The sequence below is a fragment of the Anser brachyrhynchus genome (assembly GCF_964034855.1).
Source record: "Anser brachyrhynchus genome assembly, chromosome: 2".
Lineage (NCBI taxonomy): Eukaryota > Metazoa > Chordata > Aves > Anseriformes > Anatidae > Anser > Anser brachyrhynchus.
This window is the reverse complement of record NC_137695.1, coordinates 7,346,555-7,368,398: the sequence shown is the minus strand read 5'-3', so window position 1 is coordinate 7,368,398 and position 21,844 is coordinate 7,346,555. Positions and strand designations below refer to the sequence as shown.

At 42.1% G+C, this 21,844-nt stretch overlaps 1 protein-coding gene and 1 long non-coding RNA gene across 8 annotated transcripts in view; one reads left to right on the top strand and one right to left on the bottom strand.

Annotated features, from left to right (window-relative positions):
* Positions 1-21,844, top strand: part of PRKAG2 (protein kinase AMP-activated non-catalytic subunit gamma 2) — a 217,368-nt gene that overhangs the window by 144,536 nt on the left and 50,988 nt on the right. For 4 of the 7 annotated variants that reach the window (XM_080578544.1, XM_080578543.1, XM_080578545.1 and 1 more), the window contains exon 4: positions 1,118-1,332. In XM_080578544.1, coding sequence (XP_080434670.1) covers positions 1,118-1,332 — 215 coding nt within the window. The other 3 variants (XM_080578549.1, XM_080578548.1, XM_080578547.1) reach the window with 3 other exon arrangements.
* On the bottom strand, positions 1,343-21,622 carry LOC308188965. Its single transcript, XR_013945905.1, has 3 exons — positions 21,539-21,622; positions 20,781-20,876; positions 1,343-20,034 (listed from the first exon to the last, which is right to left on the bottom strand). It is a non-coding gene; the product is annotated as an uncharacterized lncRNA (long non-coding RNA).

Here is a 21,844-nt window from a genome sequence, read left to right as displayed (position 1 = left end):
CTCTGGTGAAACCTTGAAAGCTTGAACCAATCTTGCCACGAAGATGCATTGTCATGTTCCGAAACATCTGTTTGAATGGCTTGGGATTTTCTGCATATTAAAAGTTATCTGTTCCTTGTCAGTGGACTTGAATCCACTATGGACTAACTGATTACCTACACAGAACTCTGGAAGTACAGGAAGTGAACCAAATTCAGAGGTCCTATAGGTGCCTATAGGCCACTTAAAAATTTGAAGCTCTGCTCATGCTGGCATAAGAGAATCATCCTTTGTTTGCTGACACACAAACAGATCTATGTCATATACATGTATAAGTATGTTATAACAAGAAACAAGGATGTTGTAATGAATTTTCTTATTGGATGTAGATGTCTGCTTGTTCTTAAATGGGTAATAAATACAGCTTAAATTACCTGTTTGATCACAGCTCAGAACTGCCTTAAGAACATAACCTAAAATACAGCTGGGGTAGGTACATGTGTCAAATAAAAACAGGATGCTCACAAGACAAACGATCTGCTTCTGATAATGATTTTCAGCAAAAGATAAGAATAGTCTTTCTCCTCAAAGGCTGCTGAAAACAATTCTAGTTTGTATGAAGGCATTGCCACGAGCTTTATAGAAAGCAGGCTGAGGCTCATGGGAAATATACCCTGTTTCGTTTTGCCTCTGCACCTAATTTTGTTCTAACTGTTGGGCGAGACAATTAGCATAATCAAAATGCAGAAGCGAGATTAAAGCTCTAGAGCGACTTGCTATGAGATAGAGGTAATCCTGACATTCGCAGGAGTATTAAAATTGCGACAAGAAAGTAACACCACTGCTTAGGATCGCTTTAGAAATAAGGGACCAGACAGGAGGTTAATATAACACAAACTTAGAGCTCTCTTATCTTGCCACTACGCCTCCCTGTATAACGGATCACACAGCTCACCCAGCTGAATGATTAAAAAAGTTTTAATGGGAAGGCAGAGCAATTCCTTTTTATAAGTGGGAGGATGAGATACATACTGTTTGCCTGCAGAAAAGTGATGAAAAAATACAAGTTTACTGTAAAGCTGAGATTTCTATCTGCTTTTCTTCAGAAATGATTTTTAGTAATTATTCTTTTTTACAGCCTCTGGCCTCTCTTCTTCTCCATCTACCCCAACACAAGTGACCAAGCAGCCCACGTTTCCTCTTGAATCCTATAAGCATGAGCCCGAGAGACTAGAAACACGGATTCACTGTTCTTCACCTCCGGACACAGGGCAGAGATTTTCTTTGCCTCCCTCCCAAAGTGCAGCCAAGCCTCCTATAATGACACCATCTCCCTGTGCTACCTCAAAAACAGTGAGTAAAACTTGTGTCCAGTTTTCCATTGGAAAATGTACAGTGTCATGTGTAATTGTTTCTTGTACTACAAGCTCGAGCTTGTGTGCCCATACAGTGGAAGAGCGAGAACGATTTCATGCGCCTTTTACTCCAGACTTGTCTCGGCATCTCAGTGTTCGGTTGACAAGGCACTAGGAATCCAAAGGTGGTAGCTCCTCTTGTGATTTAACCAAATAGCAACTAATTTTGGCACTGTTCCCAAGTGAGCTTTGCAGTGGCTACAGATCCCAGAACACATTGCTGAAATCCCACTTTAGAGAAGGATAAAATTTTATTTAGGTTGGTCTTCCATCTCCCTTAAAAAGAGCTGATGAGGGGTCTAGCAGCCAAGGAGAGCATATCAAAAAGAAATTCACGGTAGGGCCTACAGGGTTTTGATTTCTTGCTGCCTCTGGAGTCTGAGGTGACTGGGACGGCTGCTGTCTGATGGCACTCATTGCAATCACGCTGTCTGCCCCACCTGAGTGCCGAGGAAAAAGGGCAGAAGTACCAGGGTATTTAAGCAGACTCCAGGTAGCAGTGGTGTCTTCACAGGAGTGGTGTCTTTGGTTCCTGGGAACGCATGAACTCAGCAGTTCCTGGGAATTGTGAATTCCAGCCTCTGATGTTCTCTGTTGCAACAACAGCACTGCAAGCCTTTGTCGTGCCTCCTCCCTCCCTTGGCAAGCCTGAGCCTCAGAGGCATCACTGTTCTTCTGCGCTCCTCTGCCTTTTTGCTCTTTCTTTTTTCCTGTTCATTCTTTTCATTAACTGTACCTTTCTGTTCAACATTCCCCCGCCACACAGAATTAGAAAATGCTGTTCTGTCTCCAGAGTTAATTACCCTGTATTTATCTTTCCCCAGCTTTTCTTCTTTTTCTTTCTCAGACGGTAAAATCTTTGACTTTTTCTGAATCTAGAAATCTAGAACCCTAAAGGACAAAAAGGTTCCCGAGCTCTGTTTCCCTCTTGAAGTACTACAAGTTCTGTTTCATCCCAGCTCTTACTGACTGCTCTTAAGGCAGGATGTCTCTGGACAGGCTAACACAGCAGTCCCCAACCTTTTTGCTTTTGTGTCGGTAGCTCCCCAGTAGCGGCTGCAGCTGTTGTGCTGTGTGGTTATTAACGGTTCAAATACCACTTTCAAGTGGTTCGCAGCCATCCAGTAAAACACATGCCCTCGTTTGGGGAGCCCTCCTCTACTGGCTAGGAAGTTTCTGACTTTTGACCTGCATTTTTTCATTGGCAGCTTATGACCATTTGCTCTTATAAATAATAGATGTTTTCATTCCCTGCTCGTTACATCCTGTCGTACCTGTAGCCAACCTTTGTTTTTCTTGACTAAGTAAGCCAAACTCTCCTTGCAAAACACAGACCTTCTGTTCTGCTGCTACGCAAAAATAAATAATGAAAAGCATTGAATAAAATAAATCCTACGCTTATAGTCAGGAAGTCCAGCAGTAACCCTTCTCCAGACTACTCACTGCCTTTTCATGTAAGAAGTAGCCTTGGGATACACAAATTATGAAACTTAAGGGCTTGCAGGACACAAATGTATGTCTGGTAGGCTTCAGTCTATCAGTCATATTATTTGCATGTGAATGTGGTTTTCTCTGTTAGGCAACTACAGGGGAGTCTTTGTACCTGTCAGAACAGAAATGGGGAAACAACATCATCTTAGGACATTCCAGCATCTGAAAGACTGAAAAGTCTGTTTTGTTTTTAATTATTTGCTGACTGGGACAATGTGAAGTTAAGTGAAGATACCAGAAAGAAGAAACAGGCTTCTTGGCAAGTATTTATCAGCTGCTGAGGTTGTGTATCTGTACACGAGAGAATCTGGATGAAAACTCGATATATTGGACTCAATTATCTCCTTTTCAAAGGATACAGAAAAATTCATATAAGATACGTAGGATGTACAACACCTTATTATCTTTGTTTTGTATCCTCTGCTCTCATTTATATCTGAGAAGAGGGAGCATGCAGGGCTGCCAGTGAATCGTTAGGTTTTTGTTTTACTTGGGAACAAATGTCAGCAGCTACAGATCAGCGAGGAACGAAACAAAGCCGTTGACGTTTAATTTTCAACAGGGGCCATAGAGAGAGATTTGTCACGCTCTCCTAATGGGAGAAACTGTTCGGAGGGAAAGGCTAAGTTTCTGCAGAAGGGCACAAAGCTGAAGCTGATGGGTGTTCACTCAGGACTGTTGCGTCTTTCAGTCCCTGTAAGTTATTTCGCTTGCATTCCTTCACAAATATGACAGCAGTAGGCCAACAACCCTGATTTGAATACTGCATTTCAGACATTTCATTTATTCTTAGTTGTGTGCTAACAAGTGCTTGTTTTCACAGTGCAAATGCCATAAACAGATCTGTAAAAAGCAAACTCAAGTTCTTGTTGACTTAGATCACTGTTTCTTGGCTTAACGATTCCAAATATCTTAAAAACACGATAAATTATATGACAAAGGGTTTCGGAGTGGACATGCTGTTAGATGTTCAGTTTAATGACAGGGAAGCTTTTATGTTGACAGCTGAAACAAGGAACTCTTATCTGCAGGGCTCTGTCAACTTAAATCTCATTGCATTGTTTAATTAGTGATGATAATGTGTGAGATCCTAAAACTATTATAAATTATTCATGATTGCCGTACATATTGCAATAGCAAAGAGGAATCCTTGGGGCCAGAGGTGGAAGTATTATTAAAAACAAAAAACAAACCAAACAGAACAGTGGATGAGGATAGGAACTTGCATATCAGGACTTGGAATTAAACACATTTTTATAAGAATATGCATTTGAAGCTGATTGTGTACGCATTTTTTATATGTCTGAGACTGTGGCAGTGAATAGTTAAATCTGTTGAATAATAGAGAAGACGTGAAAGAAAGAATCAAAATATTTATTTCCCGGCAGACATAATCAGGACTTTCTTGTTTCAATAGCACTTAGCTTGCATTTCACAATGATTTTTAAGCCTGAACAGAGGGAGATGCTGCTTGTACGAGTATCATCTTAACACAGTACACAAATCTAAGCAATTAACCCCACGCTAAATGGATATCTGTGATAATCACTAAGGCCTGGATTTATCCCACCTAACTTTAGAAACCCATGTGAGCTGCTTAAGTGGGGAGTATGGTAGCTCTGGCTGTCTCTGTATGTCAGAGAGGCATTCGCAGAGGATAAATCAGATCTTAAGCGGGTTGAACAGCCCTTTGCACTGATTATACAGGGGCTGAGTCCAGGTTTTGCATTTCTAGCTGAAGCGTTTCTGTTAGGTGCCCAAAGCTAGATGTGATGAGCCTGTGACAGACCATTGTGGCAGCTCTTAGAGGCTTTCCCCTGGGAGTGTAGGGGTTCCTGGTGGTTGAGCTAGAAGGTTAGAATGAGAAACGCACCTGATAAGAGATCAAAGCTACACCAAAATATTAGCGTGCACCACATTAAATGGGGAAGGAGCAACTTGATTTTTCACCGTGCAGTTCACGACTCTGTACTTCGGCCTTGTGTTGTTTGGACTGTGTAACCTCCAGGCAGTTAAGTGGTGAATGATAACTCTTCTGTAATGTGACATTACTAACCATGAAAGGAATGTAGAGAGGTTGCAAATTCAATAACGAACGTGTTTTCCCTGTTTCCGCTTTGCCCCTGTTTTGAAGCGGAATGTAGTATGTTGAGCTTGGTGGGCTTGGATCCTTTTCATTTTGGCCTTTCTTCTTCCACTGACGCATAGGACACTGTGAAAATAACAGTAGTCCCTGCCTCCTGCAAACACAAGCATTTTTGTGGCCCATCATTTCCTGGCCTTTATGAGTTTCCTCTTTCCCTGCATGAGGAGAGTCCAGGCCAGAGAGAAGATGCCAGCTCCAAACTGAGTTCTCTTTTGGTGAAAAACAGGACTGGGCTTCCTTTGCTTTGAAGAAGTAACGAAGGCAGAACACACTTATAAATGGCCCCTTCCTTATGGTCGTAGACTTAACTACTGCTCTCTAAAGCCTACTAATTTCCCAGAACTTTCTTAAAAAGGAGGTATCTCAGCCAGAAGGCTGTCAGAGACTTAGGCTAAGCTTGTGTCAGTAAGTCCTCTTAAAACTGCACGTCTAGGACACAGGAGAGACTGGAAGAATGCATCTGTGTCCATTTTACACAGTCACTGCTGCTCCAGCGTATGGAAGAGGAGAGGGATAACCTACGAGTGGGACTCTCCCTTCCAGTCACAGATGCACAGAGGGAAAGGGAAGATTGTTTCAGCAGCTACCTGTTTGTTAAACAGGAGCATTTCCCTGCGAGGCTATTCATGCTGTTTCTTAGCCAAAATGTAGTAAAGTCAAAAACAGGGCTCATAACTTGTTCGGCGTGAAAGACTATTACATCACACCCTGCTGCTGGCAGGCAGCCTGGGAACCAGGATATGTGCAGCAGGTCCTTCAGTTTGGCTCTCTCCAAAAAGCCATGCCACCTATCAGAGCTCCGTAATCAAGCTGGCTGATTAAAGAGATTTAAATCTGATGAAGAGAACAGAAAATGGTCTTTGATTCTGATGCTGACTTAAAAAAAAAAAAAAAAAAAAAAAGGAAGAAAAAAAGTATAGGCTGGGAAAAAAAAGGAATCCGGTCTGCAAATATACGAGAACTCCCTATTTCAGCATTCATGTGGTTTAAGGAAATATACGAGTGCCAAGGCATTACTATGATTCAGCTTTGATTTACACCACAGTAAACTGATCATAAAAATTAGAGCCAGCAAGGCTGTCATTTACCAGTAAGAAGGCTCTTGCAGTGTTGTGTCCAGACTAGTTTTAAGTGCTTTAATACCAGCACTCCTTCTGGGAGATGATTCTGTTCTCTAATGGATCCTCTGGGCTGTGACGAGCCATCTGTGTTTCAACATTTCTCCCTCCTCAACTGTTGCTGTCCATGTGAAAGTGCATTTAATTTAAAAATGGTATATGCTTGTCCAACAGTTGGCATGCAAGTAATTAGTTGCAAACCTAGGAAATTAACAGCTTTTTGATACTGTGTAATTTAACTACTTAACAATTACACGTGATATTAACGGAAAAATGTCCTGAGCCTACCAGATTTGGTTTCAGTCTGCTTTGACAGAGCATCAGGGTGGCTCCACTGAGCTGAATACAGGCCCACAGAATTATTTAATGTTGTTGAGAAGCCCATAGTGAGATTCAGTGGGACGCTAGGAATAGACGAACCAGTAAACTCACTCGGAATTGAATGTTACAAAACCAGAGAGCTTCAGCTCTACCACACTCCTGTTTAATTACAACTCCCATTTTAATAATATTCTATTCTGTCCCTTTACCTTCTCCCTATTAGTCTTGCCTTTTGTATCGTATTTGGTATTTTTCTCCCCTTTTAAAATATGCAAAAAGCATCTTACTAGTCATTTTCTATTGGCTAATTCGCATTTTTTAAAACTACTTATTTGGTTTAGAAGAAAAAATGTGCACTCACAACCTCCTGTAACACTGGTTTCCAAATGTATTTGTATTCCGGTTGCGGCACTCGGATTCATGGCAATCAATCTTAGGATGCAGAGAAATGATATTGCATAAACTTTTCTGCCCCGAGGAAATGCGTGTCTGTGTCAGCTTGTGGCTTTTTCTATAGAGCTAATTTAATCAACTATCTATGAGTTTACTGTGCGGAGAATTTATTCGAACGGCATGAAGTCGTACAATTCCTGTTCCTCTTAGTCCTAGATCAAAAGGAGAAAGGCTAGGTAGAAGGGATGAGTAGCCAAAATGCTGAGTTCAATCAATTCCCAGCTGCTTGGGCAGCTCTCATAAGGCTGTAAGTAGCTAAGGTAGTTAAAACCAGAGCATCTGTGAGTTTCTTCTAAGGTACACATCGGTACCAAACTCATGACCCCAGCATCCTGAAGAGAAAGTTAGTGGCTTAAAGCAAAGTTACTTTTATCACCGTATGCCCTGCACTGTGCGTGGTATAAAAAGGCTAAACCCAAGCACCTGGCTTCATGTGCCTATATAAACAGGTAGCTTCTCGATGAACAACGTGATGTAAGAGGGTGGTTTAGGATTTACAGCCTGCTTTTACCATTGAACTGATTTCAGTCACAGTTTACTTCTCCTTTTTAGACTCGTTAACTTAATAAGCATCCTGTCATACTGTTAGGAGACTGGAACTTCTTACAAGAGTAAGCTCTATCCGTGATCACAAGCCTGATACACACCTTGTGATTTAATATATAGGTGCAGCTTAACAGAGGATCGCTGCCAGTTTCTTACCAACTGTATCTGGCACTGTAGGAAGACAAAAATTATGTTTTGAACCTTCTCTGTTGCACCATGCCTGCTTATGTATTTGACGAGATGGAAAATCCAGCTAAGAATAAGCAAAAAATGCTACAGGCTGGGATCGTTGGGAGGGAACTCTACAAGTCCCTCTCCAATCTCCATCTCTTTTAGCCTGGTTTTGTCTGCATTGTATTTTTAGATACACTGTCTTTAATAGCCAACAGAGCTATAACGAATGTAAACAGCTGGTCGATACCAAAAGGGCACGGACGACATAAAGCAGCAATATTCCTGTCTCTCTGTCTCACAGCGTTGCCTCGTCCCTTCCTCTATCTGGAGGAAACTGTTCAGGTTGGGAGAAATAAGGGGGGACATTGCAAGCAACGCTCCCTTCTGTACAGCTTCTTTCCTGCAGCGTTCATAATTCAGTGTCACTGTCTGCTTATGCATGAGGAGAGCAACCCAGCTCTTTAGAAATAGAGCTTGTGTCTGTGTTCTTTTTCTTTTAAGATAACAATCAAGCAAGTTTGGCCATTTGAAAGTCAGCTGCATGGGCTGCTGACTCAGAAGAGGACTAGATACCATCTTGGCAGCAGCTTGGAAAAATGTTTCCATTGTGCTTGTGAAATGAATGCAAAATATTTATTCTTTGAGCTTGTTCACAACAGCATTCTTAGCTGGAATTAAGGGCGAGGCCATGTGGAAGACGTTTTTAGGAAGACAATAATGATTTGTACAATGCCCAAGGTATGCATAATCTTATTTTATGATTAATAAAGAACAAAGCTCCTACCATATGGAGCTTATAAGCTGAAGTGTAGAACGGTGAAGTAATCAATAGAGCACAGCATCACAGAATACCCCGAGCTGGAGGGTCCCACAAGGATCATCGAGTCTGACTCCTGAACAGACAACGAAAGAGAAAAGGTAACAGAGGCAGAAGGGTCAGCAAAAGAAGGGGAGGGGGCAGAATTCACAAGAGGGGGTTTCAGTGTAGTCTTTTTCCATGATTAGGGTTACAGTCAATTGTCAGTGATAAGGTTAATACCTTAGATTTTTGAAAATGTTATCTATCACAACTTTCACTTACACCTGCACAAGCCAGGGAATCTGCAGCATGTAGAAAGCCTTCTTCCCTCTACCTCAGAACAAAAAGTTACTAATTGTTAGTTTGCGGTGTATGAGCACATAGGATTTCAGCAGGAAAAGAAACACGATTCTTGCCTGAGGACCTTATTGTCCAAGAGCCCGATCTAGCAAAACAGGCCAGGCAAATTCTAAAACTGTAAGCATGGGCTTGAAGAGGATTGTTCCTAAGCACTACTTCCCGTACACGCTCGCAGAACAGATTTTAAGTGTAGCCATAACACAGCCAGCAATGTCAATGCACTGAAGAAAGGTAATCTGAAGGTTACAGCGCTGAGTCTCGTTGAGGTTGCTATGTGTTTATGTTGCTGAATCTCAGGTGCTGTTTTGTTTTGGCTTATGTCAATGCAATGATGGCCTCGATCCAGGAAAGCACTTAAACGTGTGGTTAATTTTAAGCACGTTGGTGGTCCGGTTGGAGTCAGCAGTACCAGAACACTTAGAGCTGTATGCATGCTTAGCCACTTTGCTCGGCTGGGGGCTTTGCACAAGTTTTATTGTCTGTGAAAACACTTACAAATGACCAGCACAAGTACTGGAGATGAGATAGGAAGCTAATGGGCAGACAGAGGACGGAAAAAAAGAGTTGGGGAAAACATGAAGGATTCAGAAGAGAGTAAATGACGGAATGAATACAGGTATTGGAAAAGAAGAAAGCTCCTGGTGACAATGGGAAATAGCTGATCACCGAGCAGCAAGGAGAGCAGCAGCTGTAAGATTGCTATCTGCCTGCTGCTGTGTGGCTTTTAAGCTGGGGTGTTGGGATATTTACTTGGAAACATCCGTGGTGTGTACTGCCTCAGCACCCAGCTCCTCACACAGGTGGAAACAGCTACTGATGAAGAAATAGTTTGTGAAAGACAACACATTCCCCTCCTGCCCCTTTCCCTTAAGCATACTGGTAATGACCGCTCGAGCGTACATCCCCACAGACACGCTGCACACAGGGACAGGACATTGCCAAAGCTGATTCCTTAGGAAGCACTGTGAGGAATTGCTTCTAGAGAGAGTGCACAGCTTTCTTTCCTGGAATATGTCTTCAGAAAGAGACAGCAAGACGCCACTGGGCACCGCTCTGGTACAAAAGGACATAATACGAGCTGGTCACCAGGTAGTTTCTTCCATCATCCAAGATTTTACAGATACAGAAGTTGCATTTTGAAGAAAAGGATGATTTCCTCGGTCTTCCTTCTTTTCCTCATGGCCCCAAACACGGCTGTTGCTGTTCTAGTTCTCTGAATTCAAGATTTCCACTCTTTTCAGCTAAAGAGTTGTAAAGGAAAACAAGGAGTTTAAAAAAGAGAAAAATACAGCGCTAGTAGCTAGGGCATGCTTTTGAGGTAAGGGAGAGCTGTCTGCACCCATTTGTCTTGTCAGAGATCACGGATGTGATGACGAGTACGTCACTTGGTGTCCCAGTGCCTCGATTTCCCATGTATTTAAAAACATGCTGTAACACTGCCCTGAGTCAAAGAGATACATGAAGAAGTTCTACAGAAGTCAGATATTCATAAAGCAGGAGATATGAGTGGCTTAAGATAAGTTGACTATAGATAGCATGTTGCATCGAAAGGTTTTAGCAACAGGCTTTAACACTACAGACTATAATCATGTATAGAAACCTATCATTTCCAGAGCTCATCAAGATTTACACAAAAGATCATTGTAAAGCAGGCAGCTTTTCCATGTTATGTATTTTAGAGCTTACTTTAAAATAGCTGAGACGTTCTCAGGAACTGATCATTTTCGAAGAATTACCACAGGACATTCTGTCCTGCAGATTGTATACAGATTAGTAAATACACACACATGCCCCGGGTTTAATGTCGTGCGCTGGAATGCAGACTTGCTCATTTTCACTCATTTTTACCACAACTAAACATGAAATTACTTTAAAAATGGGAATCGATATAATGTCTACCTAAGTCAATTAACAACCTTAAATAAATACAGGTTTTTTTCTGGAGATCTATAGCCAGGCGTCCGTTCTGAACTTGGTGTGCCTTTCCCAAGAGCTTAAAATATCATCAAAACAAACTAAAAATGAATATAACAACCACTGAAATGTCAAAGCCAAACGAGCTCCCCTTCCTTCAAGAATGCCCCATCCTGTCTCTCACTCACAAGGCCTTACTTGGGCATCCTCTGAGAAGAACCCAGCTGAAACTCCTAAGCTTAACTCAAATGGGCTCTTGGGATTGCCCAGCCAGCAGCAGTTTCCCTTCTGCGCTGCCATCCCTCTGCCGTGAGCCCTTTCTCTGGCTCCCTCTGTGGCAGACAGCACAGCACAGAGGTAGTATCCCTGATAAAGAGGTCCAAGGCTTGCAGAACTTCTCATCTTAAAAGGTGATGCTCTCGGTTTCAAAAACCTTGGAAATACGACCATCTTGGCAGAAACAATCGCTTTCGTCGCGAACTCCTGACTGCATTATTTAGTTTAGTGTTCAACCGCATTTTTTTCATTTAGGTGAAACAGATACTGAATTTCCAGTCAGCTACTTAAATGCACTTCAGAAAGTAAGAGACATCTCCATAGGCCTTATATACAATGTAATCTATGTGTATGTAATACGTATCATTGACATATGTTAAATTCTCAAAGCAGAATTTAAGCCTGACTGTACTGTAATGAGTGCCATTTTATTCTGTTGGCTTCAGAAAGGCTATTCATAGCTCGACTGTTACTTTACCTGTAAGGACAATTTAAGCAGCCCATTTTCACACTACTGATAACTGGGAGATACCACGCTACGTTAATACAGAGGTCTCCTCAAATAGACCGCTGACTAGTGAATGCAATCCTTTATTTCCCTATTTTGAGAGACTGGGATAAGCTACAAAACAAACAAACAACAAAAAACTTGGGGAGCATTTCGAGGAATAATTTCAGCTCCCAGCAGACATCTAACTACCGACTGTGTCTAAGCAGTCTGCATGTATGTGCTTGCGAACCCAGTGTTCACCATATGCACACTGTGCACATCCACTGACCACGAATACTTTTGTATCCACCTCTGCACAAACTGCAGTAATGTAAGTGTGGTGGCAGGCTTGCTGGAGGTATATCCCAGGTCCTTAGTGTGGAACTAATTTGAATTCTTTTCGATTCTGGTTCAGGGAATACAGGGAAAAGCCTTATCGGTATTTCCACATCTCTTCATGCTATTGTTCGGAGTCATAAAACATTTAGCTGAAGCACCTGATATGCTTCTTGCTTAGCAAAGTCCTCGCTTCAGTCCCTTCCAGGTGGTGTCAAACCACAGAACCGGTACATTGGAGGAGCTGGTCTCAATTGCAGTGATGGAACAATACTGCAGTGATGGAACAACTGAAGTGGTGGAACAATATGGTTAAGAGGTTGTCAGAAGGGAAAGCATGCATGACAGAAGGAAGATAGCTGTTGCACGATGCTGTCATTGCAGACTTCTTTTATGCAGAATAAAGGAGAAGCAGCACACAATTATGCCTGAAGTGATCAGCAGTAGATCTGGAAGTAATTCAGAGGATAGTTAGGTTCCTCAAGCTATGCAGACTTAGTGCCATCTGAAAAATAATTTTATGTCAAAAAATGATTTATTTGGAGATTACAAGACAACCATGGGCTCTGTGTTGAAAGAAGCTTGCCTGCCTCTTTGAGATAGCTTTTGAATACTTCTGGTGTCCTACTGAGTATGGAGATCCTCAGTCATGACAAGCTCTGTAGAAGGCAGCTACTTACTGCGTAGCTCACTTGCTACACGTTCAGGGAGCAGTTATCTGCTCCTTCGTGCAGCTCGTGCCACCGAGTGAATTATTTGTTCAGTTTAGGTGTATGTAACCTTCTTAAAGCTTTGTCGAGATCGTGGGTGATTCAGCTCTGAGCTGGACTGTCTCTATTTTTCAGTAAACCATCCTTCCAGCTCTCACCTGTGTTGTCCTGCTGATGTTTAGGCTCGATGTATCTGCTTCCAGGCTTTCTGAACTGCTGATGGTCACGAAAATTCCATTTTAACAGTAGGCTGCTAATAGGTTACTGGAATTTTGCAGAGTTTACTCAAACCTGAAGTGTGATATCAATTACCTTCAGACTTTGTAAGGGAAAAGGTGTTTCATTTTAGATTTTAAAAACACCACCACTGATAGCTGGTGTAATAAGTGTTTGCACACTGAAGTCACTATCCATGGTTGAGGCTTTGAAATACGACACTAAGATGAAGAAAGCAAAATGGTGTATAGTGAATGTTTATTCAAATCAGATTTGGCTCTGGGTATTCTTTTTTTGATTTGTTATTCTCAGTGGCCTCTGTTCCGTAGAGTACTCTGCAGTACTGTGGCCTCAATCCAGCGAAAGTACTTAAGTAAGTGCTTAACTTTAACTAACACAAATAATCCTTCTGTGTTCGATGCCTGTGAATGAAGCCCCAGGTAAATGTGGGCTCACACTTATTCTTGTCCATCCTCTTTAAATTAGTTAATGCTTACCTGTTTTTTAATCAATGATTTAGCTTAATCTGATTATTATTATTATTATTAAAAACAAACAAACAAAACCACAGTATGTTTGTCACAATCACAAATATTAACTGTAATGTTTATGAGCTGATTACTACAGCTTTCTCCAGCAATCATTTCTCCTTTCCCTCCCGCCATCAAAGTGCGATAAGAGAGAGGTCCTATTTCAAAGAGACTTGGGAGCACTCAATCACGTGTGAAAAAAGCTAAAGCATATCTTTTCAAGCATATATGATATAAACATTTAAGACAAGAACACTTAAAAAAACAGGAACACGTTAAACTACTGAGTGAGATCCTCATGTTTGCAGCGATAGCACTATCATCACATCACTATTCTTAACAAACAACCTCTAGACAGTTCCTCACAAGTAACTTTTTTGAACTTTGTGTTCAAAAGGACAGAATTTAAATCGTGGCTTGATTAATAACATGCCATGCTGATAATACCGATTCAGTCTCCACCTATATTCTACATGCATAATGTGGGGAATGTATATTGGCCACAAAGGCTTCTTTAGAGAATGCCTCTTTGATATTCTTGACGCAAAACTCTTATCTGAGTTGCAGAGTGATGCAGGATCAGACATACAGCTAGAGATTAGAGGTTACGTAAACAAATCCTGTCTCTTCACCACTTCTGTTTTGACTTCTCTGTAAGAATTTAGCTGGGGATCTAGACCATACCTTGGTTGTTTACTTCCTTGAGGTTTATTTTTTTAGAAGTGCTTAACTCTTCTGGCACTGCTACCAACTTTTTTTCTCAGACAAAGCAGGAAAGCGATATAGGCCACTGTTCTTATCTAAGACAGGTTCTTCGTTTCTGATGTTAGATCAAAAGAAGTTTTCTAAATCCATCCTTTTTCTCAATTAAGCCAGTATCAGAACTCCCTGGGATTAAACTGCAAGTTCATTTCCATACAGAAATATTTAGGAAGGGCGCTCCACTAGAAATCACTCTCCACATTCAGTTCATATATCTTCAGGGTAAAGAGATTTCAACACTCTGTACTATAATTGCAGTGCAGATTTAGTATAAATGCACATCGTTCATTTCAATATCTTTCCTGGTGCTGAATGCACTCCTATAACCACTTTTAGGCTACGTGTTATTGCTGTTCCAAGTATGTTATCCATTTAACCTACTAAAGGTCCCCAACTGTAACTCCCGATCACTAATAATTAACTCTGTAAAGTAATTAATATTATAGCTTTTGGTGTGTGTGAGGATACAAATATAATTCAGTGGGAGGCTAGTTACTACTTCTGAAACGTAAAAGCAGTACATAGCTACTGTGTCATGTCAGCAGACTCCGGATTAGGACAATTGTTGGATTCACATTCTGATGATGTTGGGATGAAGAAAAAAGTCCTTTCCGGGCAGAGTTCTTACCCAATGGCTGTTCGAGCTGTTTTAAAAAGAAACCACTACAGCCACCTTTAATCTCACTGCACAATATTAGAAACATATGCAGAGTAGGTACAATTTGCTCCATCACGTTCACACCTGGTGCAGGCTAGTTGTGCCTCTAACTCATTAAGGGCCGTGCAGATTAGGGACAGAGCATGGTAAGAGAACATGCAACGCTGCCACTAAGTTCATTTTCAATGCCACGCATTGTTATTGGGATTTGGTTACTGTGTTCTAAACAAATTGTAATCTCTGAGTTGTCACCATCTTCATTGCACATACTACGCACTGAAATGATTACAGCATCTAGTATTTCAAAACCTCTTTAAGACTAGAGCAAAGTTTATTGCATTCCTTCCAGGTACAGGAAGAAAACACTTGAATCCAGTATTTTGTATCAGACATCCCCTTCCTTACTAGTTCCTTGGGTGCTGGAACAGAGATTCCTTAGAATAAATGGTAGAAACTACAATTCCTGCACAGCTGCTCTTTTCACTCCAAGTTTTTTGAGGTAAGGAGGACTTTGCATCAGAACCAGGCCAGAGCTCTGCACTGGGACTGACCATGTTCTCCAGGCATGTAACAGACTCTCAGGCTGTCATCCTACAGCCATCCTTTTCATCACGCAGTTAATATTTTTAAATATGGAAGGGATTCAGGATGGGATCCTGATCTCAGACTCACTGATTCTAGCCTTCCCAGCTGTTGCAAGCCACTGGTATCAGTTATGACACTCTAGCAGAAAACAAGTAGGAGTTTAATTCACAGATTAACCAGCAGATGAAGCCTTTTTTTCTGATATTTTCTGTCTCTCTCCACTTCATAAACCAGACTAAATTAAACCAAAAAAATAAACAGTTTTTTAAATTAACTTTGCACAAACAGATTGCTACAGAATAAGCATATCTATGACATACATTTGGAAAAAATCTGAATTGTTCATTGACAGCTCATCAAGAGAAGAGCTGTTAACTACTTGACTGGTATAGAACTGTAATTGTAAGTAGCAGTAACAAATGGTGGGAAAATTACCATTTGTGGCTTACTCTTGCATTCAAAATGGGTTTGCCTTGATTTGCATTTAGATGGGAATTCCTTCTTGTTGCTCTTCAATCCATTAGGTTTTATAAGGTAAGTTTTTTTTTTTCCTTTCTGAAGTACTTCGAAGGGCATTCAGCTTTACTGCTGAACTGTGAGCTGCACAGGTGGCACCCCCAACACACCTGTATCAATAATGTTACTTACCGCCTTCAGGGATCAGAATGAAAAGAGGAGGAAAAAGGAAAAGCTTTGAGACAGCCTTGAATTTATCTGAAAATGTGTATTTCTTACTAAAGAACAGGTAACATCTTTGTTGAAATGCTTGAATAAGTGTTCCACACAAACTTGTGATTTGCAGCAGCATTTCATTTTTCAGTTTTGTTTTTTTTTCCTATTCCTACCCAGTCATCAAAGACTTTGTTTTTACTCAAACAGTATTTTAGTATTTTTCTAATTCAGCATGAAGGCCGCTTGTTTTGGGGGGAGAAGCAAAGCAGAGTTATATTTCTATTAGATTTTTAGTAAACTTTGACTTTCTTACAAAACATAAAGATTTCTCTTGAATTCTCATACAAAGACTAAATATGTTTTTCAAAAGACTGCAAAGACATAGAAACAAAAGGAAGTAAGTCTAGAAAGAATTGATTAAATTAAATTAATTACTTTTCCCCAAGAGCACAATCAACTACGTGTAAATAATTCCCAACAAATGCTTTGTCTAACCTGTTGCTAATAAACTCCAGTTATGGGCATTTTACAGTTTTTTGTTTTGTTTTGTTTTGTTTTCAGCGAAGTGTGCTGGTGTTTCACTGTCATTATCATAGAATCATAGATTTATTAGGGAAAAGACCTTCAAGATCATCTGGTCCAACCATCCCCCTGCCACCAATGTCAACCACTAAACCATGTCCCCAAGCACCCCGGCCAACCTTTCCTTGAACACCCCCAGGGACGGTGACTCTACCACCTACCTGGGCAGCCCGTTCCAATGACTCACAGCCTTTCCAGTCAAGAATTTTTTCCAAATATCCAACCTAAACTTCCCCTGCACATCTTAAGGCCACTTCCTTTTGTCCTGTTGCTTGGGAGAAGAGAGCAACTCCCACCTCAGTACAACCTCCTTTCAGGTAGCTGTAGAGAGCAATGAGGTCTCCCCTGAGCCTCCTCTTCCCCAGACCAAACACCCCCAGCTCCCTCAGCCGCTCCTCACAGGACTTGTGCTCCAGGCCCTTCACCAGTTTCGTAGCCCTGCTCTGGACACTCTCCAGGGCCTCGATGGCCTTCTTGTAGTGAGGGGCCCAAAACTGAACACAGCACTCAAGGTGCGGCCTCACCAGAGCAGAGTACAGGGGGACAATCACCTCCCTGGTCCTGCCGGCTGCACTATTCCTGATACAAGCCAGGATGCCGTTATATTCAGAAAGTTCTCCCAAATTCCAACCAAAGACTTCCTTGCTAACGGCTAAGTAAGTAACTTCTTATTCCATAACCCAGGGATCCAGAAGATAGTTTATCACTTTCCTTCTTGCAAAAACATGTTACATTTGGAACCTGTGGCTTTAGTTTCTTTCAGTCCTCTTCTTTTGAGGAGGTTAAGTCTTTTTTTAGAGGCCATGTCTTCTCTACTCCTAGACAATCATTGTTGTTTTTCTTCAGACTCTAGAGTTCTTTGGATTCTTGAGTTCAATGCCCCAAACCAAATCCAATATCCCAGCTGGCAACTAACCAGCAGATATGTAGAACAGACTTTCCATGTCTTATCTGTAACACTTTTGTAGACAGTGTGATGTTTTTTTTCCAAGAATTTGTGCTGTCTCACATTTAGTTTCATTCTCTGGTCATTTCTTTGCATGACTGCTGAAAGCATATATTCATTATTCCTTCATCAGGTCCCCAGTGAAAACGGTGAATTATATTAGGCAGAATATAGACCACTGTGGAATCCTCTCTTAAACCCTTCCAGTTAGATAAAAAAACGTTACTACCTTCCTTGTGAGTATGGTTCTGACCTTTAGCAGTAGTTTCATCTAGACTATCTGGCTTGCTTAGGAAAGTGGCGTGCAAGACAGTGTCAAAAGTCCTGTTAACTCATGCAGCATCTGCCTACCACAAGACTTCTAACCTGTTATTAAAGTGACCGAGATTGGCTGTGTTGGCTGTTACCAGTGATCTTCCTTTCCTCTAGCTACTTAAAATGGGGGTATTTTTACCTCTTATCCGTCTTGGAATCAAAGTTACATTGTTTAATACATACATACAAAGTTACAAGTTTATAGCTTCTCCTCTAGTTTATTTTTTCTCTGCCCACCTTCCCTTACAGATAAACATTCTAAGTGGAACGAGCCTAATCAATTTGGAGATCTAGGCAGTACAGCGACTGGAGTCCAGCACATAAATCATTTTATCATAAGTACTCGTCTAAAATAGGTCATGTGAATGACGTTCTAGAAATGTCTGTTTCTCCACTGGTGGTAGAAGCAGCAGCCTAGGTTAACTCATTCAGTACAAAAAGCTACACAGTAGGTGTCCAAGCTCAGGTGAGATGAATCTCCTTCATTTGATATAGCTGGTCTGACCTGATGACTGCCACCGATAGACCTCTATCCCAGTAGGTGCATTCCTACCAATTCAGGGAGGCAAACTGGCAGGAAACTACATCAAAAATAGTTATCTGTTGATGTTAATGATGTAATTTAAATATTTAGAATGTCCTTATGAAAATAAAGGAATTCCTTCATCAGGACACAGGACTAAAAGGACATCTAGATAATCAGATGTGTTTTACTATATTCATTATAAGTGCATATTTAATTTACATGACTGATTTTACTTCTACAGAGTATTATTAACTCTCTTTACCCTAGAAAACTAAAGAAAACAATCAAAGTCAAAGTAAGCAGTTATCTATTAAAACTTACATCCTAGCCTTCCCAGGAGTCCTTAAACCTCTTTTGTTTACATCCACCTTTTTATGACTTTTGCTGTTGTACCAACCTTGAGTTATTTGTTTTACTTTGCTTCTACAAAGATTGCTGGCACTGCTGCATTAAGCTCCCCTATCAGCGTTATGTCGTAGGTCCTTGGGTTTTTGGCTTAAGTAATGCCCCTGTAAAAACTGAACTGAAACCTGGCAAAGAAAAAATGTATTCAGGAAGTTTTGATTTTATATATATTTTCCTTCTAAGCTTTTATATATAACATTTATTTTGCCCATTAATATTTAGTACATGAAGTATATGCTCAACTCAAACAGTTGAAATGAATTACCTGATACATTCTGATGTCTGCCCAAACATTTAAATCCTAATCTAGACAAATCTCTAGGATATAGTTAATAGAAACCTCTTGTGGCAGTAGAACAAAGAGTCGCAATAAACAGATATTGGAATGTTACAGTATATAATACTGTCTTGGTATGAATTACAGCTCCTTTGAAAGACAGATTTTTCCTGTCTTTAACCAGTAATCTTTCTGTAAAACAGCAGGCAGAGTTTGTAGAGAGAGGTAATACCTAAGACTGCTGAAAATATCTGCTAATTTGTATGCCGCCATAGTAGTTCACAATGAACACGAATGTTTTCACCTTTAATTTAAGTGAACTTAAGTGTGGGGTGTTTCCAGAAGGTATGGTCCCACTGTCACTCTTGCCCTTGGCATTTCTCGTGCACTGCTGGCTGTACAACCGCACAGTGAGTTGGATCAGGAACTGATCTGGATGAAAAAAACAATCTTTTCTTTCGGTCCGTTTGATTTTCAGCTGCATCTGTTTCCTGTTCTGACTCACCGTGTTGCCTACAAGCACAAAAAGAGCTAGAATGCAAAGTGAGGAGCAAAATGAACGCTGTGATCAGTAGCGTGTTCTAAGATAGGCTTAAACAAATTGTGAGACCGCAGGCAGAATGGGGGATGGAGTTCAGCCTTTACTTCTCAATTTCCTTTGTTGTTTTTATTTTTCTTTTTTGAACAGTATGGATGTTACAGCATAGCTATAAAGTTTACATTACAAATCTCTGCTCTATATTACACTCCTATCTTTATATTATCTTGACTTTCTCATAATACTCGTCATCTGGGTGTAGTTTCTGCAACTGTAAAACCCTGATCTTGCATTAAGCTCTGAGGTTCACAATGCAGTGCAGCTCACTGCATTAAATAGGCTTACCTGGCTTACTATAAACATATCCGTGTTTCATAGCAGGTGAAATGCAATGCACACCTTTGAAGATTCAGTGTTACTTCCACCTACAAACAACCTTGGAGTTGTATTTCCTCATGTCTGGTACTTAGGAGATTCTTACGTGGAGTAAATACCTATGGTTTTTAAAAAAGAAACAAAATCATGGCAGTTATTGCCAGGCATGTCACCTTATTCTTCTCTTTTGTTTAGCAAAGTAGGCAAAAACTGATCAATATCAAGGCACGTGACATAGAAGATAAAGTATTCAGAGCTTTTAAAAATAGCTCTCGGAGATAATTAGAAGCTTCCAAAGCATTTTAATTAGTAGACTAAAAATACATTAATATGAATTTCCTTGGCATCTTGTGGCTGGTCAGTTAGAAAATTTATTGAAATCCTACTAGTCTTTTAAAAAACGCAACTAGGTGTGAAATATTTTAGGATTTTATTTCCAAGGGATCACTACGGTAAAGAAGAACTGGATATTGTCAACATCCTTGTCTATCCCTAAAAGCATCCCCAGAAAGAGGCAGACTGGGGGATGTAAGCTGAGTGTAGATACCTTACTTGAAGCTTCTCTGGAATTAAGAAGTGATGAAGAGGCAGGTTTCTGTTTTCCAATAATTTTTGGTTCTCTCCTCCCATCACAGCTTTAATTCTGACTCGTGTACTTGGCTGATGTATGCACATTGCTGTGCTACCCTAGGTCTGATCTCCTCCCCTCCCTGAAGACTTGCTGAACCGTTGAAGTTTGAGGCTCTCCTTGAGGACCACCACATTTTAAACATTCCCTAATGGCTCCCGTGACCCCTTTGGAGCACCACACACGTTTCTGCCTGCCACAAGACTTGTTGCCAGCGCCATACGATAATCTCCTTACCTCCCTCACCAGCACCCGTGCCTGAGCCTCCCAACAGCCACCGGGGAATCCCCTCAGTGCAGGCAGGACAGCCGAGGTTTAGCTCACCACATCTGTCTAAATAAATTTAAGTTACATCTGACGAATCTAGTTAGAACATTTGGTCATAAGAGGGATTTTAAAGTACGATCGGGCTGGGCTGACCCGCACCAGGCTCCCAACCCGCCCCCCGCCCCCTCAGAGGGCTGTGAGGGGAGCGCGCAGCGCCCCGGCGCCGGGCTCCGGGGGTTAGCGACCGGCTTTCCCCGAGGTGTGCGATTGACGTGGAGGACGCTGAAATTCGGGCTAATCTGGAATTGTAACTTCTAAAAAATGGAACTTTTCAGTGGAAACGAGCGCCTCCGCTCGCGCAGCGTCAGCACCCCGGGGAAGCCCTCCGGACGCCCCCCCCCCCAGCCGAGCAGTGGAACCGCCGGCTTCCCCGCCGCTGCCTTGCAGGTGGACGCGCGGGACCGTACCAGCTCCGTCTGGCGGGGGGGGATCGGAGGGCTTTCCTCCCTTCTATCCCCTCCTGCACCGCCCTGGCCCAACGAAGCCAGGCGAGAACCCGCGCTTGGGAATACACTGAGGAAGCCGATCGGCCCGGCAGAGCTTTTGGGGAGGCGTCATCAAACAACAACCCCCCTCTCTCCCCTCCTCCCCTTTTTTCGTGGAAGTGGTATCTTCCCTCCCCTCCCGCCGCTGCCCGAAGGCCTCGACTGCAGCAAACCGGAACGTACCAATCCCTCCACCGGGGGGGGGGTGAGGGGGGGGAAGGAGCGAGGAGGCGGCGAGGTGCGGCGGCGGCCGAGCGGCGCCCAGCGAGAGGGCGCCCGGGCTCTGAGGGCTCGGCGGGGCCGCCCCCGGCCGCTCGCTGCGCGCCGGGGCCGGGCGGCGGCTCCGTGAGGAGCGGGTGCGGGGAGCCGCGGGGGGCGTAGGGTTAATGGGCCGGGCGCCGCCGAGGAGAAGGGGGAGGAAGGGCGAGCCGCGGTTCCTCCCCTCTCGCTGTGTGTAAGAGGCGGCGGGGAGCGGGTGAGGGAGCCGAG